General features: G+C 33.1%; 3 protein-coding genes across 3 annotated transcripts; 2 read left to right on the forward strand and 1 right to left on the reverse strand.

The window, feature by feature from the left end:
• The first annotated feature begins 6,664 nt into the window (after positions 1-6,664).
• Positions 6,665-8,954, forward strand: LOC143633194 (putative serine/threonine-protein kinase PBL2). The gene is made up of 3 exons (XM_077101544.1): positions 6,665-7,150; positions 8,344-8,390; positions 8,846-8,954. The coding sequence occupies exons 1-3, from the start codon at positions 6,665-6,667 to the stop codon at positions 8,952-8,954; spliced, it is 642 nt and encodes a 213-aa protein (XP_076957659.1).
• A 3,577-nt stretch (positions 8,955-12,531) lies between these two features.
• On the forward strand, positions 12,532-14,710 carry LOC143633178 (large ribosomal subunit protein uL6x-like). The gene is made up of 3 exons (XM_077101526.1): positions 12,532-12,911; positions 14,240-14,362; positions 14,502-14,710. The coding sequence occupies exons 1-3, from the start codon at positions 12,537-12,539 to the stop codon at positions 14,589-14,591; spliced, it is 588 nt and encodes a 195-aa protein (XP_076957641.1). The 5' UTR covers positions 12,532-12,536; the 3' UTR covers positions 14,592-14,710.
• Positions 14,711-16,066: 1,356 nt separating this feature from the next.
• LOC143633195 (F-box protein At5g18160-like) lies at positions 16,067-16,636 on the reverse strand. Its single transcript, XM_077101545.1, has one exon. The coding sequence runs from the start codon at positions 16,634-16,636 to the stop codon at positions 16,067-16,069; it is 570 nt and encodes a 189-aa protein (XP_076957660.1).
• Between the last annotated feature and the right edge of the window lie 2,938 nt (positions 16,637-19,574).

Below are 19,574 nucleotides of genomic sequence, written 5' to 3' on the forward strand. Positions count from 1 at the left end.
GCTGCATAACGACAATGTTTACATGTAGCACGGAAGTTCATGTATTCGCCACCAACACAGTACTCCATAATCATCTCCAACACATGGAATGGAATGTTGAGTTGGTGTGACTCACTTGTTGTGCTATCAGATTCATCGTTAACCGGTCTTAAGATAATCTCGTTGTCATTGTACTGGTCTTCTAGCGAGTGGTGAAGATCAACTTCCAAACTACACATAAAATAGAATAGGATGGTAGAAACAATATTTTCCAACTAAGTTTTAATAATATTTCTTAAATTATCACAAAAAAGTAAACTAAAATACAAGACATACCCGCATTCAAGCATTGCCCACACCACCAAATGACTTTCTCGTACAATACATGGCATTGAAGGTATAGACATGGTTCTATCTTTGACATAGAACGATACTATTTTGTCGATGTGATTAAAAATATATGCACAACCGCCTATCTTTGAGGAAATTGCAGACTTATAAAATACAGAGTACGAGTCATCAATAGCATGCTGGATGAAAAACATAGCGTCTTTGAGGTTTTCTATTTCCTTCCACGCCATACTGGTCATATCAAGTTTAAACAAATGCACCTCACTAATCCTCTTTTTGTAGTCTTCCTTAAAATGTAGTTTAATAAAGAACAATTCTATAGAAGATCCTTCAAGAAACAAGAGTTGGTGTGGAAGCTAATAGCTGAAGTCTCTGGGAGTTCCACAAAAGGCACTAGACTTATGACAACTTCTTTATCTCTAACCATTATATCAACTTGTGTGACAAACCTACAATCCCAATCATCAGTAGCCAACGCATATACCTTACCATTGCAACAAGTTGGGCGTCTTAGGAAACAATTTAGCCCGCCTATGCTTCGAAGCTGTTTAGCATATGACATTTCGGTCCATTTTAATCTCTTTCTTTTATGGTCTAACCGACAAAAAACAATGGTAGAGTTGTGTTGTGGTAACAACATGAAAACCGAGCCTTGATTGTCCGGAGGAGATGACAAACAGCATTCATAAGGGTCTCCTTCTTTATGAATCAAAGATGACAGACGAATGAACTTAGAGATGAGTGGGTTCCAAAGAGACCACAAGACGTTGTCAGGAAGGTTGGAGAGAATCACCCAGCCATGGAAACATGCTCGGATTCGTCTACCTTGGAGTTCTTTGATTCCACGCTGATTGTAACATTCCAGGTTCTGGGTAATAAACGAGTGGTATCTTGCAAGATGCGAAGGTGACTTATCACAAGAATTCTGCTTTGGCTCCATCTAAAATGTTAATAATAATAATAATAATAACTTCACGACTATTTTATAAGCATGAAAGATAAATTCTTAGGATATCTTTCCCCATAAAAATTCATATCAGCATCGTTTAAGACTTTATTCGTTAGAAATCTTTACTTAATACAATTATTATCCAGATAGGTCGCAATTATGACCTGCTATTTAAATAAATGATTAATTTCTGTAAAAATAAGAATTCATATCTGCCATTTTTAAAGATTTTATTTGTTAGAAATCTTCGGTTAACACAAATATTATTCGGATATGTGGTAATTATGACTTGTTATTTAAATATAATTTATTTTAAAAATTGAGTAACAATAAATCATATATGAGTTTATTTGGTTATTTTAAAATGTTGTTTATCTTTATTTCTTTATTATTATATATAGTTTGGTTTTATGTATATTAATAGTGTAAAGTTATTCTTAAAAAAAGAACAAAAATAAGGATGATGTAAAAGATTTGTGACCGCACAATAAACATTTAAAAAAAAATAATAAAAAATTAATTAAAAACAATAACTCAAAATATAAATCAAAAACTAAAAAAACTAAAATGTTTTCACCTGTCTTTCTTATTAAAAAAAATAATAATAATAATTAAGGCTAAAATATCATTGTGCCTTCGTCATTAATTGACTTTTTTCTTTGACGTTATTTCTTTCATTTCTTGATATGGTATTATATTTCGTGATCTATTGTGTTTTTTTTATCATTGTGCTTTTGTTTATTTTTGTTATTGTATCTTTTATTCTCGACATTGCGTCCTTTTTTTTTGAATGAGAAAGACGGGGAAATATTTTAGCTTTTTTAGTTTTTTCAATTTAATTATATTTTGAGTTATGCTTTTTTATTATTATTTTTCTTGATTTTTTAAGCCACAAATCCTTTTCACACTTCCCATTTTTTCTCTTTTTGTAATTTAACTTTTACCTAAATAATAAACCACTCGTTAATTATTGTCATTACCGGTTACACAATTTAAGCGGATTTTTGTTCATGCCCAAGATGTAACTCTCACGGGTCGTAACTTGGTGGGCCATTTTAAATTAACCGAACCGGTCCACTATATCCAAAACAGAGACCTCCCCAGGAGGAAACGAGTTAAAAGAGAGAAAAATGATAGCAAATTAAGAACATATTATGAACATCAAAACAATGTGTAACTCTCACGGGTCGTAACTTGGTCAGCCATTTTAAATTAATCGAATCTAATCTAACTAATATATTAAAGCAAAACCAATTTGTCAACATGTCTTTCTCTTAGGGTGTCCACCTAATGTTCCATGTCATCCACTTTTCATACTTAGAATTTCCACATAATTAATCAATTAATTTTAATCCTAATGTTAATTAACATTTAAACCAATATGTAATACAAGCATTAGTCAAACTTAACATTTAAAGTTTTTGAGTTTATAATTTAACATTTACTTTGACTTTATTACAAAAAGGAATATGTTAAATTTGATAACAACTAATTATGATTAACATAATGATCACAAAAGTTTTTTTTTTTAAATATTACTAAAATCTCGGTTTGACAATGTATTTTTATTTAAATTAGTAGTTCCTTTTGTTTTGAGTTTATACTTTTTAGTATCTTATATTAGTCTTGAGTACAATAAACAAACAACGGATATTAGTCTCCAAATATATATATATATATATATATATATATATATATATATATATAATCAAATTCTCCAAATATTAAAACTTAACAATGAAAACATATCATTCCTTTATTAGTCAATAAATGTTAATCATAATATGAATTTGAGGATGAAAATAATTTGAAGAAGTCATCAATTACATTATTTGATGATAAACCGAAGAGGAAACTTGTGGATGTGTTTGATGTTGATGATGAATCTAGCATATCAACAATTAAGTGTAAAACATCAAATGTGGAAGAGAAGACAAATGAGTTTGGTGGTGTTGTTAAAGATGAAGTTGATAGCAAAATGACATATGGTGTTAAACTTGTAACTTTTAAGTTGAAAGAGGTTTCAAAAAGAATGGTTATGATTACCATTTATCGATTAATAAATAAAGATAATGATATGTATTTATTGTTATGTTTTAAGAATTGGAGACTTTTTTTATTTGAAAACTAATTTCATTTGTTTGTTATTGTACTCATGATATAACTTATAAAATGTTTTTAACTTTTCATTGATCTCATTTTATGTTTTTGTATTCGAATGAAATAAGTTATGATGTCTTTTGATTCATGTAAAATAATTATTTATATATAAATACAACATTTGCATTTCATTAAATTTATATGGTTTTACATACATATATATATATATTACGTTTTATATATGTTTCATCCGTGTATAACACGGGTAGTATTCTAATTGGTCCACTATATCAAAACAGAGACCTCCCCAAGAGGAAATGAGTTAAAAGAGAGAAAAATAATAGCAAATTAAGAACATATTATGAACATCAAAACAATAGTTTAGTGATAATTAATGACTTATCATATCGATAATTTTTCGTTGACATTTAGATTTAGAATGAGCATGAGTAAGAGTAACGTTACACATAGATATTTATTACACGTTACTGTTGGGCAAAATGTAATCATGGCATATATGTGGAGTTTAAAGTTAAGGTTCTTTATTTGAAACAATAATATGCTAACCATTAGGTTTTTGGATTGACAAAACACAATGATGAAGTGAGTGTTGTGGTGGGGTGAGGTTCACCCAACCAACTTTAATCAACAAAACCCATACCATCCTCAAAAGTTTGGGGCGCCAACATGTCTAGCGCCAATGCATTGGCTAGTACCCAACATCAAAAAAAAAAAAAGAAGAAAAATAATAATGGGGTCCACCTCCATCATAACCAATCAATTACGTAGTTTTGATTAATTCAGTTAAAACATGGAGATGAATTTTAAAATGGACTAAAGATCGACTTATTCTTGCATGGAGTATATATACTTTTCAATTAATAATAACATTATATGAAATTAGTCCATTCACATGCTTCGGATTCTAAAGTTGCAAAGTGTATGCTAAATCAAAAGTATATGTTTTTTTAATAGGAAAAATGAAAAATACTTTATATTTTCTTAAAAGTCTTTTTAACTATTTTTCACAAATAAAAAACAATAATACTTTAATTTCTTTCTCTTAAAAGTTCGTACCTTAACAACTTTTACACGTGTTAAATGGTAATTGTGAATTTAATTTATTTTACTTACTGATACTACGTCAGCAGGAACAACTTGAGATAAATTGATGCTGTAAGTTGGATACATGGCACAATTATACAACACTTCGACTTTTCAATTTGAACAAAATTATAAATTTTTGTTACCTATTCATACACATGAAGAAAGGATTAAAAATTTAAAATAATAAATGTTTTAATCGGATATGTGGCAAAAATATAAAATAGCCTCCCTTGTATGACTTTTTATAAACTTCAAAGTAGGGGTGACAATTTTGACCCAAACAATTTTAAATGGTTAACTTGGGTGTTTTAAAAATTAAATAGGTTGGTTGGGTCAGAGATTTTAACTATATGGGTCATTTGAAAGTTCATCTTGTTATTTTTGGGTCAAAATGGGTCGATGTGGGTTAGTGTGCTAAGGAAATGTGACAGGTTTCGGATCAAAACGGGTTTCCGCACGAGACAGGTTTCGGCCTAATCTCACCTTCTCCCTTTTCACATTCATCGGCCCTAATCTCAAACTTATCAATGGACCGGGATTCACAATTTGCTCCAACTGATTTTACAACTTAGAGTTATGTTTGCAGCCTGCAAAGGTTGCTCCTATTAACATGTTCATATTTGTAACGGTACAGGCATCCCGTGTGTATATCTAGCCTGTCAATTGGACGCCTGTTTGAGAGGACAAGTTTGATGGGCAAGCAAGACGACAATTTTGATTAAAAAAACACTAGTTTGGCCAAAGTGCCAAACTAGAAATGTTTCCGCTCGAACATTTTTTTTTAGCGGTATGTTTTAATGTTCAAATTGTATATAAAATGATAACTGACAAGGCAAACAGATAAATGATAAATCAAATAGAAGCGTGTAGCTTCCGGCTTGGCTTGCAGTCGTAGTCTTTTAGCTTATCCGGCCTTCCTACACGCACGCGCCCGCCAGAATGCCTCCTTGGTTCGGCTTGGAGACATACGATAGGCGAAGGAAAGACCCCCATTTCATAGCGCCTGGGGAACGCAAGTTTGCTCGAGGATTGGAGAGGAGAGGTGGAAGAAAAGGCTCGGGATGAATTTAGGAGTCTTTGTGTGAGCCGTATGCGCCATAAACTTATAAGATAAGTTAAAACACTTAAACCATAACACTTGTATTTTTGGGTTTGATAGTTAATGTCTCATTGCGTGCATGACAGTGACTTGACATCACTTTTTATTAACTAACCATGCTCCATAACACATGGTCTAAGAAAATTTAAGTGATATATGACAGATGTTTGTAGCTCGTCAACATTTATATGTTTGAATATTAAAGGATGACATGGGGTCGTCGTGCATGATAATGTTATGACTTCAAGATCGATCGGCCATTGTAGTTTATAAATTAAAGACTTGGTTTTGCAATCTAAAAGATACTAGCGACACACCTTGTTGCTCGTTTACCTTCTATTTCAATGTAATTTAAATGAGACTCGCTTTCTAGTTTCCTTACAAAAGAATGCCACAAAAGTACAACTTATAAGAAAACAAAGTTTTCCCCTTTAACTGTTTGTGTGATAATGACCACAATTGGACCATTCATTAGATGTACCATTAAAATTACTTGATACGTCAAAAATATAACTTACATCTAATGATAATATAGTTCTAATATTGTTTAAATCACCTCCAATAACAAAAGGAACCATGACGATTTCTTCTAGGCAGCTAGGTGAATCTTGAAGCTATATATTCATTTACACTTCAAGTTATAATATATCTTTATACTATGTTTTTCATGAAAGAGTTTGGTCACCTCAAAATTCAACTAGAAGATGTAGCATCGGCCACTAACAACTTTTGTTCGAGCAATCAAATCGGACACGGTGGTTTCGGAAGGGTATATAAAGGAGAACTCTCTCTTCCGGATGGGCGACGCATGGTAGCTTTTAAACGCTTAGATCGTAGACTCGAACAAGGGAATACTGAGTTTTGGAAGGAGATCATGATGCTTACCAAATACAAACATGTGAATCTAATCTCTCTTGAGCTTTTGCTTTCAAGATGATGAGAGAATTCTGGTATACGAGTATGCATCTCATGGAAGCCTTGATCGCCATCTATGTAACTTCCGTCTGACATGGACCAGACGCCTTAAAATATGCATTGAGGTTGCATGTGCACTCAAGTATCTTCATCATCCCACGAAAATGAAACAAAGGATTATTCATCGAGATATTAAAAGCTCAAATATCCTTTTGGATGAGAACTGGACGGCGAAAGTTTTTGATTTTGGTTTGTCAAAACACGGTCCAGCTAATCAACCACAAACATATCTCGTGTCCAACGCTGTAGGTACCCTTGGATATTGTGATCCGTTGTATCTCGAGACAGGCTTTCTGTCAAAAGAGTCTGACGTGTACTCATTTGGAGTAGTGTTATTCGAAGTGTTGTGTGGAAAACTATGTTGTGAATATCTTAATGGCGATTTGATCGTTTTGGTGCCAATGTGGAAAAAGTGTTTTGACAAGAAAAGATTAGGAGATATTATCCATCCCGAACTAAAGACACAAATTAATCAAGCTTCCTTGATGACATGTTCAAACATTGCATATAGTTGTTTGAATAGAGATCATAAAAAGCGACCAACAATGTCAGAGATTCTTGATAAAGTTGAGGTTGCGTTTGAACAACAAGTAAGTTTTATATTATTAACTATATGGATTATAGATATATGTTGTGTTATGATTGTTTATGTATATAGGGATGATGGGTTAAAGGTGAAAATGATAAACTCTAATTAACTTTAATGTGAAAAATCACTCAACCAGTGGTGGTCCTTTCTTTGGGCCAAACCGGGCCACGGTCCCACCATCTTTTTTGTTTAGTAGTGTATTATTTACCAGAAAAATTCCAAAAAAAAAAAAATATTTATTAAGTTCGGCCCAACCATGTTATTTGAGTCTGACCCATCCATGTTATTTGAGTCCGGGCCAGTCATGAAAGGTTAAAAATAAAGCCCAGTACAAAAAATAAGCCCAGATTTTGTTGGATGTAATTTCCATCTTAATAGGCCTGTCACGTGTAGATAACCGGGTCGGACCTATTGGGCCCGTGAGATTCATTAATATGTAATGGGTTTATGAGGCTGCAATTAAGGTTTTATTATATTTGGTAATGTTTTGGCTAGCAAGTTAGGCTAGTATATATAAACCGAGTTATGGTTAGACATTAGAAACACACACGAGATGCAATCGAGTTAGGGCTCATCTAGAGAAACACGAGTTATGTGTAATTGGGGTTTCTGAGTTATACTTCCTCTATATAATATTGAGAGTTATTCAATATTAGTTATTGTGTGTTTACGTTTGGTGAGTTATATCAATTCGTACTTGAGATTTGAGTCCAGCCCATCCATATTATTTGTGCAAGAACGATAATTAGAATGATTGAATTTAAATTTATATTATTGAATTGGTATTTGAGTTGATTGATCGAATATAGTATGTTTTTATTGTTTGACCCGACCCGAACCGGATTGTCGACCCGAAACATGAGAGTAGGGGAAAACATATTTTTTTTGGCTCTCGTGAATTTCGGCCCATCCATACTAGACGTTCAAGATCCGCCACTGGTTATATGTTCACGTGATTGAATTTCTAATCATTAAACATCATATCAAAAAGTTAGGGTTTTTTGCATAATCAGTGACTCTTTTTATGTATGTATGTTAGTATGCATGCATGTATCTATGTGTACGTGTGCAAACACGTGTGTGAGCGAGCGTTAATGTATTTACGTATGTGTAAACTTTTTTTAGTTAAAAGATAGTGTTGTATTCTATACACGTGTGATTTTGTTTAAACAATTGACTTTGTTTACTATACAGAGACTTGGAGAAAGTTATGAAGAGCATGCAGTGATAAACATGTCAAGGTAAATGATATCTATTGTTAAATGATAACTGCTAAATAATTACGAATCATTTTCCCCACCCTAATTACCTGACAGGATTACCCGAAATCATTTGTCCACTATACTTCAGATTACCCGAAATCTGAAGCATAGTGGGCAAGTAACTAAATGGACATGTAATTAGTATAAGAATGATAAAAAAAAAATTACGAGTATGAGACGTGTATGGTACTATGGTTGTAGGTGATACATGACTCCATTACTAAAAATCATATACCCGTTTATTCAATCCATGCCCGAAATATTTATAATAGATTTATTATGTGAAAAATTAACTTCTTTTATATGAAGTATATGGGATTATATATATTATCATTAAATTTACTTATATTAGATATTATAAACATTTATTGATGATATAATATATGTAGTTTATCATATTTTAAAATGCTATTGTTGGTAAAACATATATGCAGAACACGCGAAGTAGCATTGTTTGAAGATTTGCAGGAAGAGGACTACTATGCTTTGAGAAAAAAACGAGAAAGAAAAGAGAAAGAAACTCTTTGGTACAAATTCCCATGATATAAAAGTAATATATTATGATTTTTCAAAACCCTTCACTACTAAAAAAAAACTAGTATTTGCCATGATCAAATTTGAAGTAAATTTGTAGTAAACAACAAGTTTGCTACAGTTTGGTTCGCATCTACGGTGTTCGTGGCTATTTTTTTTGCTATAAATTTTTCTACGGAATAGTGACAAAAATGTTGTCACTATGTTAACTATGAAATGTTCTTTAGGGATTTTTTATTACAGGTTTTCTTTCATAGCCAATACATGTTTGTAAGTAGTAATTTTTTCTTTTTAATGAAAAAAACTTCACAAAATATTAACCCGTTATGTTGTATAGCTTCAATCTTTTTGAATTTACATCTTTTCAAGTTTGTATTTCAGGCTTTATTGTGGATTGGCTCGGGTGATTTTCGTACTTTTGATATTTATGTTTTTAGCCCTCCGTAAATTTACAAAAAGGAATACAACTGCATGGAAAGAAACAAGTTCAGATCCTTAGACAACAGTCACGACCCAACCCGACCGGGAAGCCAGGATCACCATTCTACAAATCTCAAATCAAGTAATCATTAAATGATTGCAACACTTGGTGATCAGGGTGGTTCAGTTTTAATCTCAAAGAGGTAGTTTGAAGAAGATCTAAAAAGTCTAGGGATTAATAATTTAAATGGTTATTACATTGAAGTTTGACGGAGTTAGAAGGCTAACTCTTGTTCCTTAAGTTGTTTACCTAAATAAGGTTTATTAGGGTTATTAGTTTCTTTGTATCAAGTGTCTTGTATCTTGTATTTATTTGTCAATTAAATAAAAATAGCCATTTTCTTATTGGAAGCAGAAGCGGGTGTTTGTGTTTGTGTTTGTGTTTGGTTTGGACCGACTATACTCATGTAATCTTCAACAGTAATGACTCGGTATTTAAGAAACTGTGTTAGCTTAAAAAAATGAAGAATGCTTGTAAAAGTATTGTTGTTAATTTTTCATAGATATTCATTTTTCATACTAACCCGTCGTTCGGTTCGATTCGGTACGACTTTAAATTCTAATATAGTGTTTGGTTTGCAGGAATCAAGGTTGAATGAAATGGTGTGTCGTTAGTCAATCAAATGAAATCACATATTCCACAAGAAATCTCATTCCTTTTAAATACCCTAAATTCATTCCTCCAACCCCCCCCCCCCCCCTGTTTTTTTTTTACTCCAATCCTTCCTTCACCACAACCCGCAGCCACTACCACTTTCACCACCCTCTACCCTAACCGGCACCACCACCACCACATTTGTATTCCTTTTCTTCCGTCGTTTTTTTGGCTACAAAAAGACACAAAATAATGATTTGTTACATTCCCATAGGATAACCAAATGAGTAGTGGTAGTCGTGGTGGTCGTGGTAGTAGTAGTAGCGGTGGTGGTGGTGGTAGCAGCAGCAGCAGTCAATTCTATTCCTTATCCATTCTATTCCCTCGTTTATTTCATTCACCCAGTCAATTCCATTACCTTAACTAGAGGTGACAATATGAATGAGTTGGGTTGGATTGGATGATGGGACAGAATGGGTTTGGGTCGAGATGGACATGGGTCAGGATGAGTTTTTGAAAAAACAAGTTAGGATGGGTATGGGTCAAGATGGGTAAAGTTAACTCATCATGACCCAAGTAAAGGTTATAATACAAAGGGTTTCAAAAACCCCTAAAAAAAATTCAAAAAAATCAATAAAAAAAATAACTCAAAAACGAAAAAAGTAAACAACTAAAATGTTTCATCGTTCATAAAAAAAAACCCCACCCCGGTTTTATCCCTTTTTAGGCTCGGTTTTTTCCGGTTCGGTTTTGGTGCTTTTTTCATTTTGGTCGGATTTAGTATCTGTTCGGTTTCGATATTTTCGGTTTCTGTTCGGTTTCGATTTCTCGGTTTCTATTCAGTTTCATGGGTTTTGTTTGAAATAAAATAGGACAGAGCTTGTTTTAGTTCATTCTAACCCAAAAACAAACTCATTCTAACCCATAACCAAAAGTCACTAACATTTATACAACCCATCTTGACCTCCTTGAAAGATTCTTTTAATCTATACCGACCCATTTCAATTTTAAGAGTTACCCATATTGACCCAAACAATGGCGGATGTAGCATATAACTAGGGGTCGTCTCCGCAACCCCTCAACTTTTCGTCGGTAGTACAAATTTTATATGTTTTAGTTGGTTTCGTATTTCGCTACCCCTGAAAAAATATAACGTTACCCCTGTTTGTTTAAAGCCCAACAAAATTAAAAGCCGAAACCAATTAAAGCCCAACCAAATTTGAGCACAAAATAAATAAAACTATTTATTTGTTTTTCCTTTATGCTTAAACGTTTTGTTTAGGTAGGACATCAACATTCAACAAAACAAAGTTTCATTCAGTCGTGGCTTCCACCCCCCTGCATGCTGCAGCCGAGTAGCCAACGGCCGGTGCTCCTTCAGTCCCTCACTCCCTTGACCACAGTTTGAATTATACTTGTTCAATTTAGGTATTCTTCTACTTCTACTTAAAATTGTAATTGTTTATTTGTTTATAAAAATTGTTAATTTGGAATTGTTTATGGGCAATTAAAAGATTTTTTTTAATAGTGAACTTTTTTAATTTTTGTTGTTTTTAGGATTTGAACACAAGATCTCCCCTTCAAACCCAGGTGTTTTAAAGGCTTTACGTTTAGCAATGGAGCACCACCCCATTGGTAGCAATTGAATGACTGATTATGGTTTGTTGGATATTCGGATAATATAAATTGGAAATTGTAATTGATTAGGGATTTAGAGTTTATTTGTATTTTGAAATTGATTATAGATTTATGGTTTAAATTTTGTTCCCTTTAAAATTAGGGAACTTGTAAGATGAAACAACAAAGTCTTATTAACAATCGTTTTAAACGAAAATTACAAGAAAATGATGACATCGGTCCAAAGCAAGTTTAAAAAAACAAAAAACTATTGTATGAAATATTGTAAAAAGAAATTCGGTTATTGTATGAAATATGGTAAAAAAATTTGTTTACATTGTATGAAGTACGGTAAAAAAATTTCTTTTTGAACGTTACCCCTGAGATTATGGTCTAGATCCGCCACTGGACCCAAAACAACCAATTTGAGTTTGTTTTGCCACCCTGCTGTCCTTAACCAAACCCTTACATTCATGTGAATTGCATATAAAACATTTATGTCACTAATAGATAAATTAAATATACAAACAAATACACGAATACTCACGAATACTCTCGAAGCTGTTCACGAGCCAAACCGAACCAAACAAGAACCCACTCACGCTTAACTCATTAACCAACCGGCCCGAGCCAAAATCAAACCAGCATTTTTCAATCGAACACCAAACAAGTTTCAAGCGTCAAACAGTTCATAATTACAAGTTACAAGTTACAACCCTTTTATTCTTTCTAATTTCTAAGCCCAAAACCTTATAGATAGAGAAATTAATAGTATAGCCCATTTACACACTACAAGCCCATCTTCAGTTTTAGACATATATCAACTCTCCACATAAACCTTTCTCTTGTGCCCACCCACTCCAAACCCTAATCCGAAACAACCACCGTCCGCCGCCAAAATGAAGACCATCCTATCGTCCGAAACCATGGACATCCCGGACGGCATCGAAATCAAAGTCAAAGCCAAAATCATCGAAGTCACTGGTCCTCGTGGAACCCTCACTCGCAACTTCAAGCACCTCAACCTCGACTTCATGCTCATCACCGACGACGAGACCGGCAAACGCAAGCTCAAGGTCGACGCCTGGTTCGGCTCTCGCAAAACCACTGCCGCCATCCGGACGGCCCTCAGCCACGTCAGCAACCTGATTATTGGCGTCACGCAAGGGTTTAGATACAAGATGCGGTTTGTGTATGCTCATTTTCCGATCAATGCCAGCATTACTAATAATAACACTGCTATTGAGATCCGTAACTTTTTAGGTGAAAAGAAGGTAGATGTTTAACGTAATCTTTTTAATTATTATTATTGTTATTATTATTATTATTATTATTTTGTTTTGTTTTTTTAAGTGTTCATGTTATGTTTATTGTGATTATTAGCATAGGTTTAGAAAGCTATGTGTTATTTTAGTGATGTTAAGTTAGGATTTTTGGTAGCTCTATCAATTGTAAGCTCGAGCTCGGTTCATTTGTTATTTGTTAATTAGTCTAGGTTTTTAATTGTTGCTATATATTTGAAAAAATAAATGAGCCTAGGTTTGGCTCGAGCTGTTGTAGTACTTTAAATGAGTTAAAGAGGCTAAGCTTTAATTCGAGGTATGGCTCGGGTTGGGCTCGACTTGTGTCGAGTTTTTTATTTTGTTATGTGTTTTATAAGTCTTTTATGCTATTATATGCATTGTTTGATTTTGTCGGTTTGTTTGTGATTTATTAATTAGTCTATGTTTTTAATTGTTATTATATATTTTGAAAAAAAATTTCAATGAGCCTAAGCTTGGGTCGAGCTGTTATAGTAATTTAATTTAGCCGAAGAGGTTAGACTTGACAAGTCTAAACGAGCTTCTTATACTAGGCTTGAGATTAGCCGTGATAACTAAATGGACTTTTAATTTGACGTACGGGCATGGCTTGAGCTTGAAAAGGCTCGACTTGTGTCAGAGTTTTTATTTTGTTATGTGTTTTTAAGTATTGTATGCTATTATATACATATTTTGGGTATTTGTTACTTGCTGATTTTAATTCATTTTGTTTAGTTTGTAGTTTACTTTATGTTTGCTAACTGTATTATATTATATGCTTTATTTGATTTCATTTGAACATTTGTTACCTGCTGATTTTAATTCATTTTTGTTTAGCTTCTAGGTTATAGTTTCTTATATGTTTTCAGTTCTATATTATATAAAAATTTGAGCATTTGTTAGCTGCTGATTTTGATTCATGATGTTTAGAATGCAGTTTATATTTACTAGGATGATTATTTTGTAAGTCACTTTATGATCTATTTTCATAACGTAATATTAGTCAATGATTACTTTCTGGTTTTCTTGTTAGCTTTGTATTTATTATTGTTATTATTACATTGTTGATTGAATGATTCCCAAAATATTCTACGGTTATTATGGCAGTTTACCATGAGGTAGATATGACAGTTTGTCATGATTTTATTCTAGAATCTGATTTCGGTCTTTGATTTGTTCCTGGTTTCTCTTGTTAGTCTTGTAATTTTGGTTATTTTATTGATGGTCAGTTTTCTAAATATTCCATAGTTGATATGACAATTTGTCATGTGGTAGCATCAATCTTTTTTGGTATGAAACAGGTGAGGAAGGTTGACATGCTTGAAGGAGTTACTGTTGTCAGATCCGAGAAGGTTAAGGACGAACTTGTTCTTGATGGAAATGACATCGAACTTGTTTCAAGATCTTGTGCTCTAATCAACCAGGTATCGTTTTTTTTTATATTTTGGGCTATGTTTTAATTTTTTTTAACACATTGAAGCTCAAATTTTGATTAAAAAGACTGATGTTTATATACTGTTTGATCTATTAATGATTTATAGTTATTCGATTTCATGTGTGCAGAAATGCCATGTGAAGAACAAGGATATCCGGAAGTTTCTCGATGGTATTTACGTGAGTGACAAGGCAAAGATAGAGGAGGGTGATAATTAAGCTTGATTGCTAGTTAAATCTATCTTGTTTGCTGCTTTAGCATCATTTTCGACTTTTTAATACTTTTTTTATCAGACTGGTTTTTGGAGATTTTATTTATATTATTGTTATTTTTGGTCTTGTATTGCTTTCATGGAGTGTGCTTGATTGTCAATTGCTATATCAGACTATCTTAGAAAAAGTTTTTGGAAGAACTTTACTATTTTACTGTGTAACTTGAGAAAATTACCTGAAACAATTATCAGCTAGTTACTTTTTTCTTACTAGCTATCACTTTTGACTAGAGTATGTCGGTCAAGCGGAGCTGTAGCTCAACAAGCTTGAGCTCAATTCATTTTTCATTTTGACTTTTGAGAGGTCGAGTGTAGGTGTTTTAAGCTCTTTATTTTTGCATTTTGAGTTGTTTTTTCAAGTTTAGCCTTAGCTCCATTATTATTAGATAGTTTGTATCTTTTTTAGTTTTTTATATGCATTTTGCAAAAAATCTTAAATGATCTTCCCATGAACAGCTAGAGCTTGGGCTCGGCTTAAACTCAAAAAAGCGCAGCTCGTTTGAAGCTTGAAAAGGCTTTGCTTGTTTCGAGCTATTTATTGATCTGAGCCTGCGTGACTCAGCTTGTTTTTACCTCTACCTTCCAACCAAAGTTCAAGTGTCTTTTTACTACAAACCAGCAAAAGTTCATGAGTCCAAAAGTGCTTAAAGAAAACATGTATTTTGTAACATTGACAACACAAATAGTATAAAAAGTGATTCCATTTTAAATCTCTAGTCAAATTATTCACTTCCAAAAAAGAGATTTTCTAGTTTGGGTTACAAATTTACCTATTGTAAATTTGTAATAATGAATTCCCTTATTAACGCAAATGTTGAAAAATCGTCCTAACGAACCCATTAATTCAAACTGATTGCCAAAACATGGTGAACTTTCAAATCGTTGCTTAGAGCAGCAATATAGGAAACAATTCTTGCAGTACTCATTTGAATGATCGACATCTCCACACCTCGATTTCTGGCACTCGACGGCATTCATTGTTCAATGCTCCAAGTGATGTTTGCTTTCAAACTTCCTGTCGGCCTTTCATTTAGTGTGTTTTATCCGTAAATGATCGTTAATTCGACAACCAATCTCTTTTGCTTAAATATTATTAAAAAAAATTTTAATGCGGTTTTTAACCAGTCATACATAGAAAATAACAACCGTAGCTTACACAATTAGCCCTTTTATTATATGTAACCCTTCTTTTATCATTTTTAACTATATATTGCAACATACTTGCATATTTTTAACAGTGAATAGTTTAGTAAAAGAGGCACCGTCTTCCAACATTACCCATATGTCATAAACCGGATCCCCCACATCGTCTTTACGACAAGCAAGAGACTCCTTCAGCTTAGATATCTTCACCAATCCTTGTAAACTATCCGGAAGAGGTACGTCTCCAAATTCTTCCCTCGTCAAATCAAACGAGAGCAATTACTGGCATTCATGTGTCAAAGCAGGCCAATAAATAACCCCATCTATAACCACATGATCGGATGAAATATCCATGAATCCTGGAGACGGAACGCATCTCCAAGCCCTAGAACTTAATGTAAAAACTCGAGCCTGGCGATCACTTGGAATCTCGACAATCTTGAGTTCATTAGTTTTAGGACAAACCCCAAAACCAACAACATGCCCCAAATCCGGCAACACTATACCAACTGATTTCCTAATAGACGGATTCCAAAGAACAATAAGATGCTGACGTAAACCAAACAAACACACCAGTCCATGAGAGCAACCAACGAGTAATAAACCGCTAACTAGAGACGGAGGAATAATAGGATTGTGTTCGGGAAAACTATCATCATCATCAATAATTGAAACATATTTGATCTCTGAAGAAGCTACTTTGTACCTTATCAACATACGATGATGCGGTTGGGTGTTGTGATGATGAGTGATGAACTCAGAACTGTCGATGAACGACTTCCATTGTTTACAAACAGATCTGCAGCGGATAAGATATTTGACATCAACAACACGCTTCATGATTTCCATTTGGATTTCAAAAGGAGTCAAACATCTTCACACAGATTTTGATTCTGATTTCTAGGAAAAACAAACGCCGACGTGTTAGGGTTTATGAATCACAAATAGGTCCATAAGAACATGCAGTGCAAACAAGACTAGCTCGTTTTAAGCTCAGGACTCGTTTGTTATTTAGTAATCATTAATTTATATACGTTTTTTTTATATATGTTTTGATAGAAATCTTAAGCAAGCCTAATCCTTGTAAAGTGTGAAACTAATACATAAAGGCTCAAAAGAGAAAAAAAAACTTAAAAAATACACAAGGCTCGATCTCGATAGCTAAAGTAACTTTATTTTAGGCTTAGCTCAAAAAAAAGTTTTGTTTCGAGTTTTTTATTGATCCGAGCTCGAATAATTCGTGAACAGCTCGGCACGTTTGGATCCCAACAGTGGGTAAAAATTACAAGATTTTTTTTTGGCTTTATATGCTATGGGTTTAATAGTTATAACTTTATTTTGATTACAATTTAAACATTTGTTTATACGCGTGCCAGAATTTTATTTATGTATCTTGTTGAAAAAAAGGAAAAGCGTTGATTTTTCAGGGTAATTTTAGTTAACATGCATGTTTTGGTTATGTTGTCATACACAGTGTCCTAAATCTAGAAAGAGCAAAGACACAATGAATCGCAAGATATAACGCAACGCTGAGCAAAATATAAAACAATGCTGAGTAATATAACAACGTCGAGGAAAAAAAGACACAATGTCGAAGAAAAAAGACACAATGACAAAAATAAACAAAAAACACAATGCCGATGAAAAAGAACAATGACAAAAATAAACAAAAAAATACAATGATAAATAGAAAGACACCTGCATCCTCCACCTCCATTGTCTATTAACAAGATAAGCTTTTTGAATATTGATCATGTTTTGGTTTGATTTCTTACATTAGGTTTGTACATTGAAACAATTATTGTTTTCTATCTTAGGATTAACTTATGAATCTTGTTAGATTGATATTTAGGTTTGTGTTTTGCTATTGATTAATGTTAATTGAGCACTTGAATATTGATTATGTTTTGGTTTTATTTCTTGCATTAGGTTTGTACATTGAAACAATTATTGTTTTCTATCATAGGATTAAATGATGAATCTTGTTAGATAGATATTTACGTTAAGGTTTTGTTGTTGATTAATGTTAATTGAGCACTTGAATATTGATTATGTTTTGGTTTGATTTCTTGCATTAGGTTTGTACATTGAAACAATTGTTGTTTTCTATCATAGGATTAAATTATGAATCTTGTTAGATAGATATTTAGGTTTAGGTTTTGTTGCTGAATATTGATTATGTTTTGGTTTGATTGTTGATTAATAGAATGGGAGAGAAACAACAATGGTCAAATGAGCATCTAAAATGCTTATTAGAGACTTCCATTGAAGAGGCAACAAGGTGGGTAGAAAAGGTTTGAGTTTGCAAAAAGATTTTTTATGGAACAACTTAGGACGTGTTCTTAAGGAAAAGTTTGGGTTGAAGTTGAATAAAAAACAAATGAAGAATGCGTATGATAATCTTAAAGCCAAATACATAGGATGGGTGTATTTAACAAACAGAACCAACAACCTTTAAAATGCTCAAACAAACACGTTCACCTTATCAAATGAGGAATGGGAGGAATTTAAGAAGGTATGTTCATATATTTTATTTTTTAATATCTAGCTATAAACAAAAACTTATGCCATTTTCTACTTTGGGTTTAGGGACATCCGAAGGCTGCATCATTAAAAATAACCCCATTGCCTTTTCCAGATCTTTGTGCACGGTTATTTGATGGTAATACTGCCACTTGGAATCGCAAGTGGACCTCAACCCAAACATCAGTGGTTGGTTCCACCTCTTCTTGTTGTCATCGGGTCCAACAACTTATGATTATGGACAACGTTTTTGTTGACACTGAAGATGATGATGCTAGCACTATTCCTGACCCGATTACTAACCCTACTCTTGAGCCTACCCCCAAGCCTAATCCAAATAAAAGGGCCAAAACCTAAAAATCATATTTTGTCACTATTAATGATTTAGTAGTTGATATGCAAAGGCTTTACAATATTTGGTTAAAGGCAAAGATGGGCCAACCGTTCGTGAATATAAGTAGAAGTTAAGCTTGGTTAGGTTAGAAGGGGAGGACCATCTATTTTTAGCCGCTTTTCATATATTTGGAGTGTTGGAATTGAGAGAGGTATGGATGGAATTGCCAAATACTCCCGAAGTGTTAAATGGGTGGATCAAGATGACGGGTACAAGTTTAGAGGTATTAAAGTAGTGAAGAACTTGGTTTTTTTGGGGGTTTTATATTTGTTTTTTCTATGTTGACATTGTATGCTTTTGGTTTATGTTGAATGATTGTTTGGTTTATGTTGACTTTGTAATGCATCGATGGCATTGTATGTTTTTGGTTTATTTGGTTTTATATAGAATGGTTGTTTTGATGTTTATGTTAATGGTTGTTGTTGATGTTTAATGGATGTTTATTTTTAATGGTTGTTTATGTTTTATTATCATAGGATCATAATAGATCACGATAAGAAATTAATTTTAGTAATTCTTACGTACTTGTATATCCGCTTTTTTTGGAGGAGAGGTTTGAAACGAATGCGAGACAATGATTCGGCTATGATGGGGCATAAATACATGTTAGAGTTATTGCAAGGAAATCCCAAACAATGTATTGAATTGCAACGTATGTCTTGTGAATCATTTTTCCGACTACGTGCACTTTTTAGAACAAATTATTCATTAAATTATAGTAAACATGTATCGGTCGAGGAGAAGATGGCTATGTTTTTTATGATAATCGGTCATAATCAACGTTATGTAGTTATCAAGCTTATATTTCAACACTCAAAGCAAACAATTCATAAATTTTTTTATGAGGTGTTGGATAAAATGATGTTTTTC

This window comes from Bidens hawaiensis, unplaced genomic scaffold, assembly GCF_021521415.1.
Source record: "Bidens hawaiensis isolate Kalapana, Puna unplaced genomic scaffold, B.hawaiensis_p1.1 tig00006634_1, whole genome shotgun sequence".
Taxonomy (NCBI): Eukaryota; Viridiplantae; Streptophyta; class Magnoliopsida; order Asterales; family Asteraceae; genus Bidens; species Bidens hawaiensis.

Excerpts from the sequence above, each read along its gene's own strand:
- LOC143633178 (XM_077101526.1), top strand. The coding sequence starts at position 12,537 with ATGAAGACCATCCTATCGTCCGAAACCATGGACATCCCGGACGGCATC. Across the intron at positions 12,912-14,239 it reads ACTTTTTAGGTGAAAAGAAG|GTGAGGAAGGTTGACATGCT; the intron begins GTAGATGTTTAA and ends GGTATGAAACAG. Across the intron at positions 14,363-14,501 it reads CTTGTGCTCTAATCAACCAG|AAATGCCATGTGAAGAACAA; the intron begins GTATCGTTTTTT and ends TCATGTGTGCAG.
- LOC143633195 (XM_077101545.1), bottom strand. The coding sequence starts at position 16,636 with ATGGAAATCATGAAGCGTGTTGTTGATGTCAAATATCTTATCCGCTGC.
- LOC143633194 (XM_077101544.1), top strand. The coding sequence starts at position 6,665 with ATGAAACAAAGGATTATTCATCGAGATATTAAAAGCTCAAATATCCTT. Across the intron at positions 7,151-8,343 it reads AGGTTGCGTTTGAACAACAA|AGACTTGGAGAAAGTTATGA; the intron begins GTAAGTTTTATA and ends TTTACTATACAG. Across the intron at positions 8,391-8,845 it reads GCAGTGATAAACATGTCAAG|AACACGCGAAGTAGCATTGT; the intron begins GTAAATGATATC and ends ACATATATGCAG.